This window comes from Paramacrobiotus metropolitanus, unplaced genomic scaffold, assembly GCF_019649055.1.
Source record: "Paramacrobiotus metropolitanus isolate TYO unplaced genomic scaffold, Prichtersi_v1.0 Parri_scaffold0000092, whole genome shotgun sequence".
Taxonomy (NCBI): domain Eukaryota; kingdom Metazoa; phylum Tardigrada; class Eutardigrada; order Parachela; family Macrobiotidae; genus Paramacrobiotus; species Paramacrobiotus metropolitanus.
Window position 1 is genome coordinate 529,706 of NW_026570312.1, and position 12,081 is coordinate 541,786.

The window sequence follows — 12,081 nt, forward strand, 5'->3', positions numbered from 1 at the left end:
CAACTAAATCTGCCAATTTTTTCTCCATGAAGCGGATATGCACAAATTAATTGACATGTTAACGGGATATATTCAATTGTGGGCCTGATTGATTGGGCCCCCGACCAGCTACCTTGGAGGGGCTCAGGGGCGAGCCTCCGTCGGCGGACGCCCGGGGCGGCAGTGTCATCCAGCTGCACCACAGTCCGCTGGCTGCGGATGAGAAGGTAAACGCGCTGCGCGCTGTGTATGCGCCATTTGATGCCCGTATTGATTCGGCCGGTTAGAGAGAGGGGAATTTGTCAGTTTACATCAGGTAATCAATTGTCAAAATTAACTCTGATCCACTGCCGTCGCTCTCTCTCGTTCTCTCTCCCTCCCTCTCTCTATCGCGCGGCTCTAGTCTCGGCCGCTTATCGCCGGCTGAGAATGGAAGCCTTTTATGAGGTATTTGCTCTTATTAAGCGGGGAGCGCGTACGGGCGAAGGGGGCGCTGTAATCGCGGGAAATCAATGCGACATTATTATCGACATAGTGTGTGATTGTAGCGCTAATGCTAATTCATCGATAGATAGATCGGCGTATTGACCCGCTCGCGTCTGAAATTAGGCATTACATGCACTTGAGTCGGGTCGGTGTAATTAAGAACGACGCTTGTCATCGGAGCGCATGTTAAGCAGATATCCGACGCGCGACGGGAGGATGTTGAGTTGTTGGTTAATCTTAATGTGATCGGTCCGGGCTAATGTGTCGCATGTATAATGCGACGGTTCGCTCCCTTTCCTTTCCGATGCAGCGCAGTCTCGCGGCACAGATCGAACATGTGCTGTGCTGGGCCATGTCTGCGGCTGTAAAGTTGGCTGAAGATGTGATTGTTTGGCCGTGTCAACTGATCGGTTTGCGCGCGTTCAGTGTGTGTGCGATGGGAGTGAAGTGCTTAGCTGCAGCTGCTGCTGCTGCTCCGCTTCGTACAAGCGCCCGGGTGATTCAGCTGGCGTTGTGTGCAGGTTACACGGGCCACTCGCTGAGCGTGCAGTTGCTGCTGCTGCGGCGTGGAGAGCGCTGCCTCTTGCTCTTGTTATTCAAGTGCCTTTTATCTTCCCTTTGTCGCGGCAATCAAATTATAGTTTTCTCCGCTGCCGCGTCAATCTTATCCCTGGCTTTCCCGCTCCGTCAAGTGCCACTGCGACGGACGTGTACGTGTTGTGCGGACTATATAGGAAAGGCTGATGTGTTGTGCATTCCGCAATATATTTGTTTGGATAGCCGGCCCGCGCGCTATATATTGCCGGGTATTAGATACAGTGTAGTTAGCGGCTGCGGCTGGTAAATGATCGCGCTGACATATCCGGATGTTTTCTTTGGCTAAAATAAGCCCCGCATGTTCAGAGTGGCGGATACATTTGGCTGTCTGTGGCGCGCGGAGATGCAGAGCGGAGGAGATGCTTGTTATGTGTGAATATCGCTGACAGTTTGACGCGATTGAGCAGGCTGCCTCATTAGCTGCCGGCATCCGTTGTCGGTCCGCGCTTCGCTCGCTCCGATTTACCCGGTACGTTGGTCGGTTGGTGTGATCACCGATTTGCAGTAATTCAGATGACTGAATTTTAAACATTGAAAAAACATCCAAAATCGTTGGTGTCATTGGGCTGATTTTAATTCCATGGATTTCTTATAACTGATTAGCGCCTCCCGATCGATGCGATTTGCATTTTCGGCGAATGCGTGTTCGGCGCAGCCGGCGCACTTGTCGTGATGCATGGGAGAGCGGTTGGGCCGTCGGGCCGGCTTGAGTGTCCTAGGGACTGCACGCACTGTGCAGTGTGTGTACAGTGCCGTGGCAGAGCCAGCGGCCCCGGCAGACAGCCGCTCTCTCGCAAGTAGGTATTTTGTCAAGTGTGGCCAAGTGTTTATTTGAAAGGGGTGTTCATTTGCCGAGTGGATTTGCCATGAAGTGCTGTCTCCAAATGAGAAACTAAGGAAAATCTCCCCTTTCAAGTACGGGCACTTGATGAAAATTGTTGACTCGAGTTGATTTTGTTGCTGGCCTGGCTGTGTGGTGCTCTCAATAGCCGCGTCTATAATATGAGCTCCCCCTCGTACAGTCACACGCAGTGTGCATAGCTGAAAACGCGCGGGTGATAGTGAGCCGCGGTCGGGCTGCGGCTGGCCGGCGGTTCTCCTTGGCCTTAAAATTTAATTAAAAATTCACGGTGAATCCCTTCCATCCAGAAATTACTATTACTGCATCAAAAGCCGGCAACCCGATTAACGGGACGCCAGGTCGGGACAAATGTTCCGGTTGTGATTGAGTCTCAACAGATCGCCATATAATGGTTGCTCTTCTGGCTTACAACACCCCGACCCAGTAAAGTCCCTGCATTTTTTCGGTCCAAAAATAAACATACTAGTATTTATAACAGCAAATTCTCAATCAATATTTCCGCTCTTTTCATTGTCGCAAGAGCGGTCTTAGAGGTCTGACTTGAATAATCTGCGGACGATTTCTCGCCTTCACGTTTATCTGCTGATTGACCGGAAGCCGGCGCTGTCCCATCGCTTATTTGCGCATCAGCGCATGTTGAATTTATTTGAGAATAACGTTAGTTTGGCTGTGCCCGTGAAGACGCGGCTGTCCCGGGAACTAAGCCCGTTCTCCCGCACTCAATCACGATGGCGACCGTGAATCGTGTTGTTTGTCGCGTTTTCATCGCTTTGTGCACACTGAAGTGTGCCAGTCATTAGCGCGTAATTAGTCCGCCTTGCGGGTGACAGCGACAAGAACGGCCCGAACCGGACCGGCGGTGTTGTCGAGCCGCGCGAACCGCTGGTACAGAAAACGGCGCTCCGGCACTCGAGTGGAGTGTGTACTGTACAGCGGCCCTTGAAAGCGTGTATGCGTCAGTAATGGACTGTTCAGCGAGGGCACTTGAAATTTGCATTTAGCTTAGGCTGGCGAGGATTCCATTCTCGGTGCATCTTATCCTTAATTCACTGCCACTGACTGTATAGTGTGCTAGCACAGAGCCACGAGAGGCATCATCGATATTACAGCCGGGTCGGCTCATGCGTGCAGCTTAACCAGGCCACTCAGCGCGCCGGCACAAGTGCCTGCCGTTATTCACCCGCTGCCAACCGCCGCACTAAGCTGGACTGTAGTCTGTAGTGGCAGCGCGGGAGCAGTGTGTTTTCCCCGTCCGCGTGATGGCATGGCAGTTGAGAAAGATTGCGTGAATTTCTCCGCGCGGTGCTGCTCATCAGTGTCAAGTGCCGGCGGGCCGCAGTGCCCGGCTAATCATCAGGTGCGGGATTATCCGCACGCCGGTTCCGGCCTGTGTACAACCTCTGACCTTTGTTGACGCGCTGGCGTGGAATACGGAATGCGATGATCGTCACTGCGCGGGAACCGGGAGGGTTCGGTGTCGCACGGCGTGATTGCTGCCAGGTAAAAATGACCGCCGCGCAGTATTTCACGTTCGACTGACGTTGCATTTTTCTTCTATCGGTTGGTTTTTTGTAAGCGGGCTTCAAATACCAACAACTCTTGCGCATGTTGAACTCCTATTTAATATTAATTTTTTAATACACTCAGTTCAGAGAAATTTTTTGGGACGAAAATCAGAAGGGAAAGACTGGGATTTTTCCAAAAAAATTCGAGATAAAATTACGCTGCCGTACAGGGCGGTTGCAATTGCTTTCACGCACCGGAAGTCCCTGAATTTCTTTCATTTGCAACGTTCAGCTTTGAGATTTTTGTAGAATTTAAATAATGTTAGACAGGAAAGTGATTTCCACAGGAATGCAGGTTACTCTGAAGGAAATCGCTCATGTGCATATTTTTTTGATGCGACGCCTGTCCGGCCATAAAAGTGTTGCGAATGTTAGACGGAAAAATGGTTGTAATATGAAATGTATCAAATCTTTGTTTGTGTATCATGATAGAAGCGTGGGCTGGTTGTTGTGTTGTGCAGTGCGGCGTTTGATTGCCGGTTAATTACGCGAGTGTGTGAAGGGGAAATGAGCTGTGTGGCAGCGCGGCTGTGTTAGCGTAAATGACTACGTTAGCCGCGGCACGTAACTGGCTGTATATTAATAATCGGCAGTCGGGCGTGACGGAATGATAGAAGCCTGGTCAGCCAAGCATCCATAGCCGGATGCGCTTGGTTTCCTCTAAACGCGGCTGCCGCTGCTGAGCGTTTAAGCTCTCCAGCGCAGGCTGTGTTGGCGGCTGTTCCGGGAAGGGAAAAATGCGCTGTAAACAGCGCCAGAGAGAGATGAAGCGAGAGGGAGAGAGAATGGGAGCAGATGACTCTGGGGGGCTGTGTGCTGCTGCCGGCATTGTGCAGTGGAGAGTGATGAATAGTTTCCGGTGTGGCCTGTCGTCCGCGTATTCTCTCCCGCACAGCTATCCACGCAGTTCCGCTAACGACGCTTTTATCCGGCGCACATTAAGGCATATGTACGGGCCGGGCTAATATCGGCACGAAGGCGCGCGCGCACTGACAATCTGGGATAATTAGTGGTATGGGAAGGCACCGGTTGATTGAAAGTGCAAACGGAGTCCACACCGCGCGCGCGCGCGTGGGTGATGAGCAGCGCGCACGGCGTCCCGCGGGAGCTGTTGCGCGGAAAGGGCCGGCGCAGGCTGCGTGCCGGGGACTGGCCGCCCGGGGGGCCAGTCCCGCGGGAGTGGGGGACCCGGTGGAGCGGGGGCGCACGCGACAGCTGCGCTGGGAGTAATTCCCGTTCGGGCTGCGTTGCAGGCGGTACAGCGATCGCGATGTTAGCGCTCAGAACGATGGCCACTGCGCATATATATAGAAGTACCAATATGCCTGTTACCCTGTACAGATAGCACATATTTACGTATATTTTGTATTTTCCCTTTATTTGTGCGGGAAGATTAAGAAAACCTAAGAAAACCTAAGAAATCGTTGCTAAGGCTCATTGGTTTCCCTTGCAGCGTGAGAACAAGGACAGCGTGTCCCCCTCCGTGACGCCCAGCATCCTCCCGCTGGAGGTCAACATTACCAAGAAACCCGAGTCCAGTCCCTTCCCCTCCAGCTCGCAGGAGCCGCATCGCGTGCTGGCCGACTCCAGCCAGAAGCCGCAACAGCCCGACACCAGTGCGCTGGTCGGCAGTCCCGCGGTCGCCCCCGTCGCGCCGCCCACCAGCAACAGTTTCCCGGTAACGAAACCGGAAGTGAGCCCGCCCGTCACCGTCAACACGGCTGCCTCGGCGTCGCCGGCGCAGCGCGATAAACTCGGCGAGGGACGCGAGCGGGACCGCGAGAAGAGCAAGCACCACCGGCACAAGGAGAAGAAGGCCTCCCGCGATCGGGAACGGGAGCAGCGACGGGAGAGCCGAGAGAAGGAGCATAAGGAGAGCGGGAAGAGTGAGCATAAGGAGAAGAGCGAGACGCCGGCCCATGTCTCCGTCATAGCACGGTAAGAAACCTACGAATAACCTAAGAAAACCTAAAAAACCGAGCAAACCTGAAAATCTTCTATACCTTATAGAATCTCGGAAATATAAGAAATATAAAGAATAAACAAAAATATAAAAAAGCCAAATACAAAAATTAGATTAAAAATACAAATGTGTGAGAAAATCTAGGGAAGCAAATCTATTTAAAACAATTAAAAAGAATTTTAATTTTAAGAAAATATAGAAACTCAAAAATATAACCTAAAATATTTTGAAAAATTAATTTTTGAAAACTTTAAGTGGTATCTGTAAAGGAAAAATTGAATGAAGGCATCTAAGAAACCTAAGACATATAAGAAACCCGAGAAATTGAAGAGCTGTAAAACCTAAGAAAACAGTGAACTTTATAAAAATCTTTGTATGTTGCGCAGTGTTCTGATGATTTTTTTGATGAATCAGTAGAAATCCAAGAAACCAGTGACCTTTATAAAAATCTTTGTATGTTGCGCAGTGTTCTGATGATTTTTTTCACAGAGCGGAACCCCTCCGGCACGCCAGCCCGCAGGTCTCGAGCGCGGCCCCCGCCCCGGTGTCGCTGACGCCGCAGCGCAGCGCCAGCAGCAGCCTCTTCAACCCGCTACTGCACTCGCCCAACCCCGTCAACCCCCTGACGCCGCACATCTTCCACTCGCCCCCGGTGGCCCCCCTGTCCCCCTCCTTCCCCCCGCAGGGCGGCGGTCCCGGCGGCAACAGCCACGGCCTGGGCCCGCTGTCCTCCGTGGCCTTCTCGGCGGCCGGTGGTGGCGGACCGGCGGCGTCCTCGCGCTGGAGCATGTTCTCCTCGCCGCTGATGGGGCTCGGATCCAATATGAGCTTCGCCGCCGCCATGTCGGCCAATCCCATGGCCATGCTGGCTTCCGGTAAGGGAAAACTGACTGTGCAGCGTTTTCTTATGTTTTCTCATGTTTTCTTATACTTTTCGCAGGTTTTGACAGGCAGACCGGTTTCTTCGGGTTCCCCTCGCTGCCCGGCGGCCCCGGCGGTCTGGCCGTCAGCACGCCCGGTCCGGCCTTCCCCGGGGGCGGCGGGCATTCCTTCCTCAGCACTTCCGGAGTGGCGACATCCATGCCTTCCTTCTCATCAGGCGTAAGCAGTTTTTTATTATCTTATCCAGTAACAGCAGTTTTTTGTTTATTTAAATTACTGATATCTACTCTTATAAACTTATTTTCTATATCTTATAAACTTATTTTTCATTTAGCGAATATCCTGATTTATTTACCAAGAAAAATAAAATTCAGCAGTATTTGTTTCACAGTTTTATTTAGATTGAGAAATAAGAAGAAATTCTGGTTTTTAATTTATCTCATTGGAAAATAGTAGTAAAATTTTTTTATTCAAATGAATTCATAAATTTTCAAAATTATTTAAAACGTTAAAAAAATTTTGGTTTAATGTTTAAAACCATTTAAAGTTTTAAAAAGGAAAAATTAATTCCTTTTTTTGTCAATTTAATAAATTATCCCCGCTGGAAAATATCAGATCTATTAAAAAAAACTGTGAAAATATACTCGTATATTAAGTAGATTTTTTATCCTTTTTCGCTTATTTAATTGCTTTTTGTTGGACAGTTGCCAGGACTGCCGGGCTCGATGCCGGGATTCCCGGTGCCGGGGCTTCCGCACGGCCTGGCCAGCCCGCCTAACCCCCTGACGGGCGGCGGCATCCCCGGTCTGTCGCTGCCGCCGCCGCCCAGCGCCGTGGCCCCGCCGCCGCCCAAACAGCCGGGCAAGTGGTGCGCCATGCACGTGCGCATCGCCTGGGAGATCTACAACCACCAGCGCAAGCAGCAGCAGCAGAACGACAACGCCGCCGAGGCGCTGCGCCTGGGCGATCTGTCGGCCGCCGTGGCCAGCGGTCGGCCCGGCCAGGAGCTGCCGTTGTCGGCGCGCGGCCTGGCCCTGCACATGGGCGCCCTGCCGCCGCCGCCGTCGCATTCCCTGTCGCTGAGTCTTCCCACGCCCGCCACTTTCGCATCCAGTACGTTGGCCGTTTATTGAACAAGATTAACGTTGTTTTCCTTATATTTTTCTAAATTTTCTGTAGCTTGTTTTACTAGAAAAGTTAGAAAAGGCATATAGCCTATTTTATTAGACAACTTAAATAAAAACATATAAATAAATAATAAGTTAATGGATTCTGTTGCTGTGAATTTGTGACTAACTATTTTCGTTCATGTCCTGTACTCGTATTTATGAAATAATAAAAATCATTTAGTTAAGGTTAAGATTAAAAAAATAGTTATGATTTTTTAAAATTTTCTTATTGACTAAGATAATTTATAAAGAACGAGGAACTTTCTTCGAGACGTAAATAAGAAATAATCACTCTATAAAATTTTTTATATTTTTGCGAGATAAAAGTGCCGACCTGTTTTGCAATTGTTCGTTTAGTAAAGCGGTTTATTAAACTAGAATAATTGTTGATGAATTAGGTGTTAATGAACAGAAAAAAAATTTAAAAGAGAAATGATAATGTGTTATTATTAGTCGCTTAGCTGGCTGTTTTTCGCGTATGAAACGGTGTGTTTGGTTGCGCAGGTTATTTCGCCCGGCCGGGAATGCCGGGCGCGGATCTGGCGTCCAGTCTGTTGCAGCCCGGTGCGGCCCGCATGCCCAGCGGATGGCCGGTAAGGCCGCCCTTCTACGGCCTTCCCCCGCAGCTCAGCGGACTCCCATTCCGTAAGTCATTTTCTCCGCGTTTACTGGAGCTTTTTTTCCATTAAAAAAAAAGAAAAATTTTGGGAAAAATATATGACAATAAACAGCGGAAAAAAATCGGGAAAAGAAAATCAATGTATGAAAAAATATTAAGATAAATATTAAAATAAAATCTCATATTAAAGTCTATTAATATCTGCATATTAAAGTCTCCGACAAAAAAATCAGAAATAATTAAAACGATGAAAAGATTAATAAAAAGTAAACATTTAAATAACGAGTAAATTATTGGAAAGGAAATCAGAAAAAAATGATAAATATTCGGAAACAAATAACTGAAACCGAGAAAATTGAAAATAAAATGTAAAAAGCTAATTTTCTTCCAGCGACATCCAATCCGCTGATGGGCGGGCGCGAGATGAACATGCTGCAGTCCAGCCTCTCCAACAGCCTGTCCAGCCCCTCGGCGGCGGCCCTCCAAGACGCCTGGCGGCGCCCCATGGCCTTCGGGGGCCTGGCCAGCCACTCCCCGCACACGGGGCCAGCCAGTCCTCCTCCCTCAAAGAGAACGGCGAGAAGAAGCCCCCCGCGGCCCCCGAGGACCCCCCGCGCCCCGACAAGCGCCCCTCCGACGCCGACACCCGTGACCTGCGGGAACCCAAACGCAAACGCACCCCGGCGCCCCCCTCCGACAAACCCCCGGCGCCCACCCCGCCCCCGGCCCCCGCCGACCCCAAAAAGGACGCCGGACACCCGCCGAGCACCGGCCCCTCCGCCAAAGCCATGGATCTCCGCAACCCCCGCAATCCGCCCACCCCGGAGCGGAAACCGCCGCCGGCGGACCTCCCGGGCCCCGGACCGGGCTTCCCGACGTTCCTGTCCTCGCAGCTGAACGCCGCGTCGGCCGCGTCCATGTTCCCGCCCTTCGCCAACATGTGGCCGCCCCCGGCCACCGCCGACGTCTTCTGGCGGTCGCGGGTGGCGTTGGAGCGCGAGCGGATGGAACGGGAGATGCTGCGATTACGTAACGGCCTCCCGCCCCCGGGGGGCGCCGGCGGCGGGCCTCCGATGATGGCCAGTCTCCTGCGGGCGCCCTTCCCGGATCTGTACGGGATGTCCCTGCCCCCCGGGGTGCTGGCGACCCCCCCGGGACTGGGGATGTCCGGGGGCCCCGCGGCGCCCCTCCCGGTCAACGGGACGGGGGGCGGGGCCACCGGGAAGGAGTCCCCGGCCACCGCCACCGATTTATCCCGCGGGAAGTCCGGGTCTAGTCAGTCACGGGAGCGGGAGCGCGACCGCGACCGGGAACGGGAGAAACGCAAGGAACGCGAACGGGAACGCGAACGGGACGGCGCCGGCTCGAAGGAACGCGAGAAAAGTTGAATGGAAGGGTTTTGGCGCGCTTTTTTTGTTGTGTATGGACGAGGAACAGGGAAGTGACGGTGGTGCGCAGCGTTGATCTGGGAAGAGTGTTTTTCTCTGTTTTTTGTTTTGAAGCACTTGTTGCCATTGATAAACGATCTTCAGATTATGGGAATAGTAGAGAGTCTTTTGTTGGCCCCTTTGTATTACCTTGCACAGTTACTTACGCATTACTTTAATGGAATGTTACACTGGAGAGAAATTGATCAGTAAATTCGACAATCAAATCCGGCGTTTGGCTTCTTGTGTTAAACGCGTAATACAGTAATAATTATAGTCTTTTTTAATCAGTAAAAAATTAAAAAGCTGTAAAATTCACAGTATCCTATCGGCAAATATACGAATTATATTCCATAGAATTAAATGTTATCAAAAAAATGGGAATAAAGCGCAAAAAAAAACTCAAATAATAGGAAAAAAGGAGATAAAAGCGAATACAAATGGGAAAAACAGGCAAACAAAAAGCAGCGAAAATGCTGTTAAAATCTTAGTGAAATGAGAGAAATTAAAAATGCGACTAAAATTTACATGCCATTGATGCCGATCCATTCGCGAATTTATATATTTTGAGAAAATAAATAAATACAAACAAGACGGCGAATTAATATACAAATGGCAGTTTTTTTTACGAATAATTAAACAAATTAAATGCGAATAATTAAATACAAAAACATGCCAATAAATTGGATACTTATATGAAATAAATGCAAGTAAAAGAGTCGATTGCATGGAAATGTAAGCAAATAAAATGCAAAAAAAAATTAAATACCAGTAGAAAATGTAAATAAATTGCAAACGATATAACCAGCAACTAACAACATATGGTCACTTGATTGCGACGCGATGGCCCCGCCCATTCCTTATCCCTTTCATCCCGAAGCGGAACTTCCCGCCATTTATCCGCCCGCGCATCGTACGCTTCCATGGTGTCGACCGGCGTCACGGTGCGGTCGCTCTGTCCGCCGAACACATACAGCTGACCGTCGACGACAAAACCGGCATGACAACACCGCGGCTGGAGCACATCCGCGGTCCGCTCCCATCTGTGCGTCTGCCGGTTGAACCGCTCGCAAGCGCTTAAGCAGTCGTCAGACCAACCGCCCGTGACGTAGATAAATTCGTCCACCACGGTCGCTGCGTGTTCGCGTCGCGCTATCAACATTTCCGGTAGCGTAGTCCAATGTTTAGTGGTGAGATTAAATAACTCCGCCGCCCGGCTGGCGGTCGACGATGAGTGCCAGCCGCCGCAATAGAAAATTCCCTCACTCGTGCATACACTGGCGTAATCGCCCCTAAAACAAAGCATGAATTATTTTATTTAAAAATACTTTTTATTTTAAAGATATTTTCTAAATCAATTTTTATACAAGGTTTTATACAAGGTTTTAAACAAGGTTTTATACAATATTTTTCACAAATATTTTTGTAGTGACTGATTGACTAACCGGACATCGCTTCCGTTAGTCGGAGGATTCGACAAATCCTCCGTTTCTCCGCTGCGCCAATCCACACGTACAAACCGCGTGTCGGCGACGTTCCCCCTCGTGAATCCGTATACGGCTCCCCCGACGCACATTGGTCGGTGTGAACGGAGAAAGCGGAGATCGTTGACGACCGGGACCTGGCGAAAGGTCACGGTAGTACGGTGGACGTCCAGGGCGATGGACATCCAGCCGACGCCGGCGTCGTTCAAGCGCGCTTTGCGGAGGATCTCCCCGGTGGGCAAGCGGGTGCAGGATGGCATAAATCGCGTTGTGGTCAAGCTGTTCGGAAGGGAGAGGCTCTCCAGGACACCGGAAGTGGCGTGGAACCTGGAGAGCTGCAGGTTGGACGCCTCGGTAGAATCCCGGTCCGCGGTGCTGAAAAAAAAAAGAAAAGGAATTCTGACGGGGAAGGCGAGGGTGGCGCAGCTGGACGCAAAGCATCGCCAACCAGCTGCTGCATCCTGATTGATTGATAGAAAGATTGTTTATTGAGTAGCCAAGTCGGGGACAATTCGGCGCTATTCACGAAGAACGTCAAATATACTACGGCTAGTCAAGTCACCGCACTCCGTTAAACAACAGTAATACGCGTACATCTCACGTGCGGCGTCACAGCGGCAACGTTGGTCTTGGACGACCACAGGAATATGCATGCTGCTCTGGATGTTTAACAGGTTAATTATTCCACCAGGATAATGTTTGTAATAACTGGCATGACACGAAGCCAGCCCGCAGCTCGGGCAGTAAATAAGCGTCGTCATCGCAACTGACAAGCCGGTGTGTTTGTCGCACAACTCGCACGCACAGTCCATGCCGGTACAGCGCTTGGAGTGAGTAATTTATCGTCAGTGAACCCTTATCCCATTAAAATTAATGTCGGTTGTAATCCGCTTGCTACGGTTGTACGTAGAGATACTCGTGTAATGTTTAATGAGTTCTTCACGTGGCTCTAATGTTGTACACGGGTAATGAGCAAAGGTTGCTAACTCCCTCGTAAATCGTAATCTCCCAGAATACCAAACCTCCCGGTAAATCCGGGATTTAAAGA

General features: G+C 50.4%; 2 protein-coding genes across 2 annotated transcripts in view; one reads left to right on the forward strand and one right to left on the reverse strand.

Moving 5' to 3' along the window:
* LOC129596593 (nascent polypeptide-associated complex subunit alpha, muscle-specific form-like) overlaps positions 1-9,510 on the forward strand; it is a 28,827-nt gene extending 19,317 nt beyond the window's left edge. Inside the window, exons 5-11 of the mRNA XM_055493920.1 lie at positions 4,943-5,427; positions 5,942-6,327; positions 6,393-6,553; positions 7,039-7,447; positions 8,008-8,148; positions 8,514-8,791; positions 8,869-9,510. Coding sequence (XP_055349895.1) covers positions 4,943-5,427; positions 5,942-6,327; positions 6,393-6,553; positions 7,039-7,447; positions 8,008-8,148; positions 8,514-8,791; positions 8,869-9,510 — 2,502 coding nt within the window. The remainder of the gene's footprint in view (positions 1-4,942; positions 5,428-5,941; positions 6,328-6,392; positions 6,554-7,038; positions 7,448-8,007; positions 8,149-8,513; positions 8,792-8,868) is intronic.
* Positions 9,511-10,257: 747 nt separating this feature from the next.
* On the reverse strand, positions 10,258-11,755 carry LOC129596603 (uncharacterized). Its single transcript, XM_055493928.1, has 3 exons — positions 11,628-11,755; positions 10,995-11,408; positions 10,258-10,841 (listed from the first exon to the last, which is right to left on the reverse strand). Exons 1-3 carry the CDS (start codon positions 11,684-11,686, stop codon positions 10,361-10,363), a joined length of 954 nt encoding a protein of 317 aa, XP_055349903.1. The 5' UTR covers positions 11,687-11,755; the 3' UTR covers positions 10,258-10,360.
* Between the last annotated feature and the right edge of the window lie 326 nt (positions 11,756-12,081).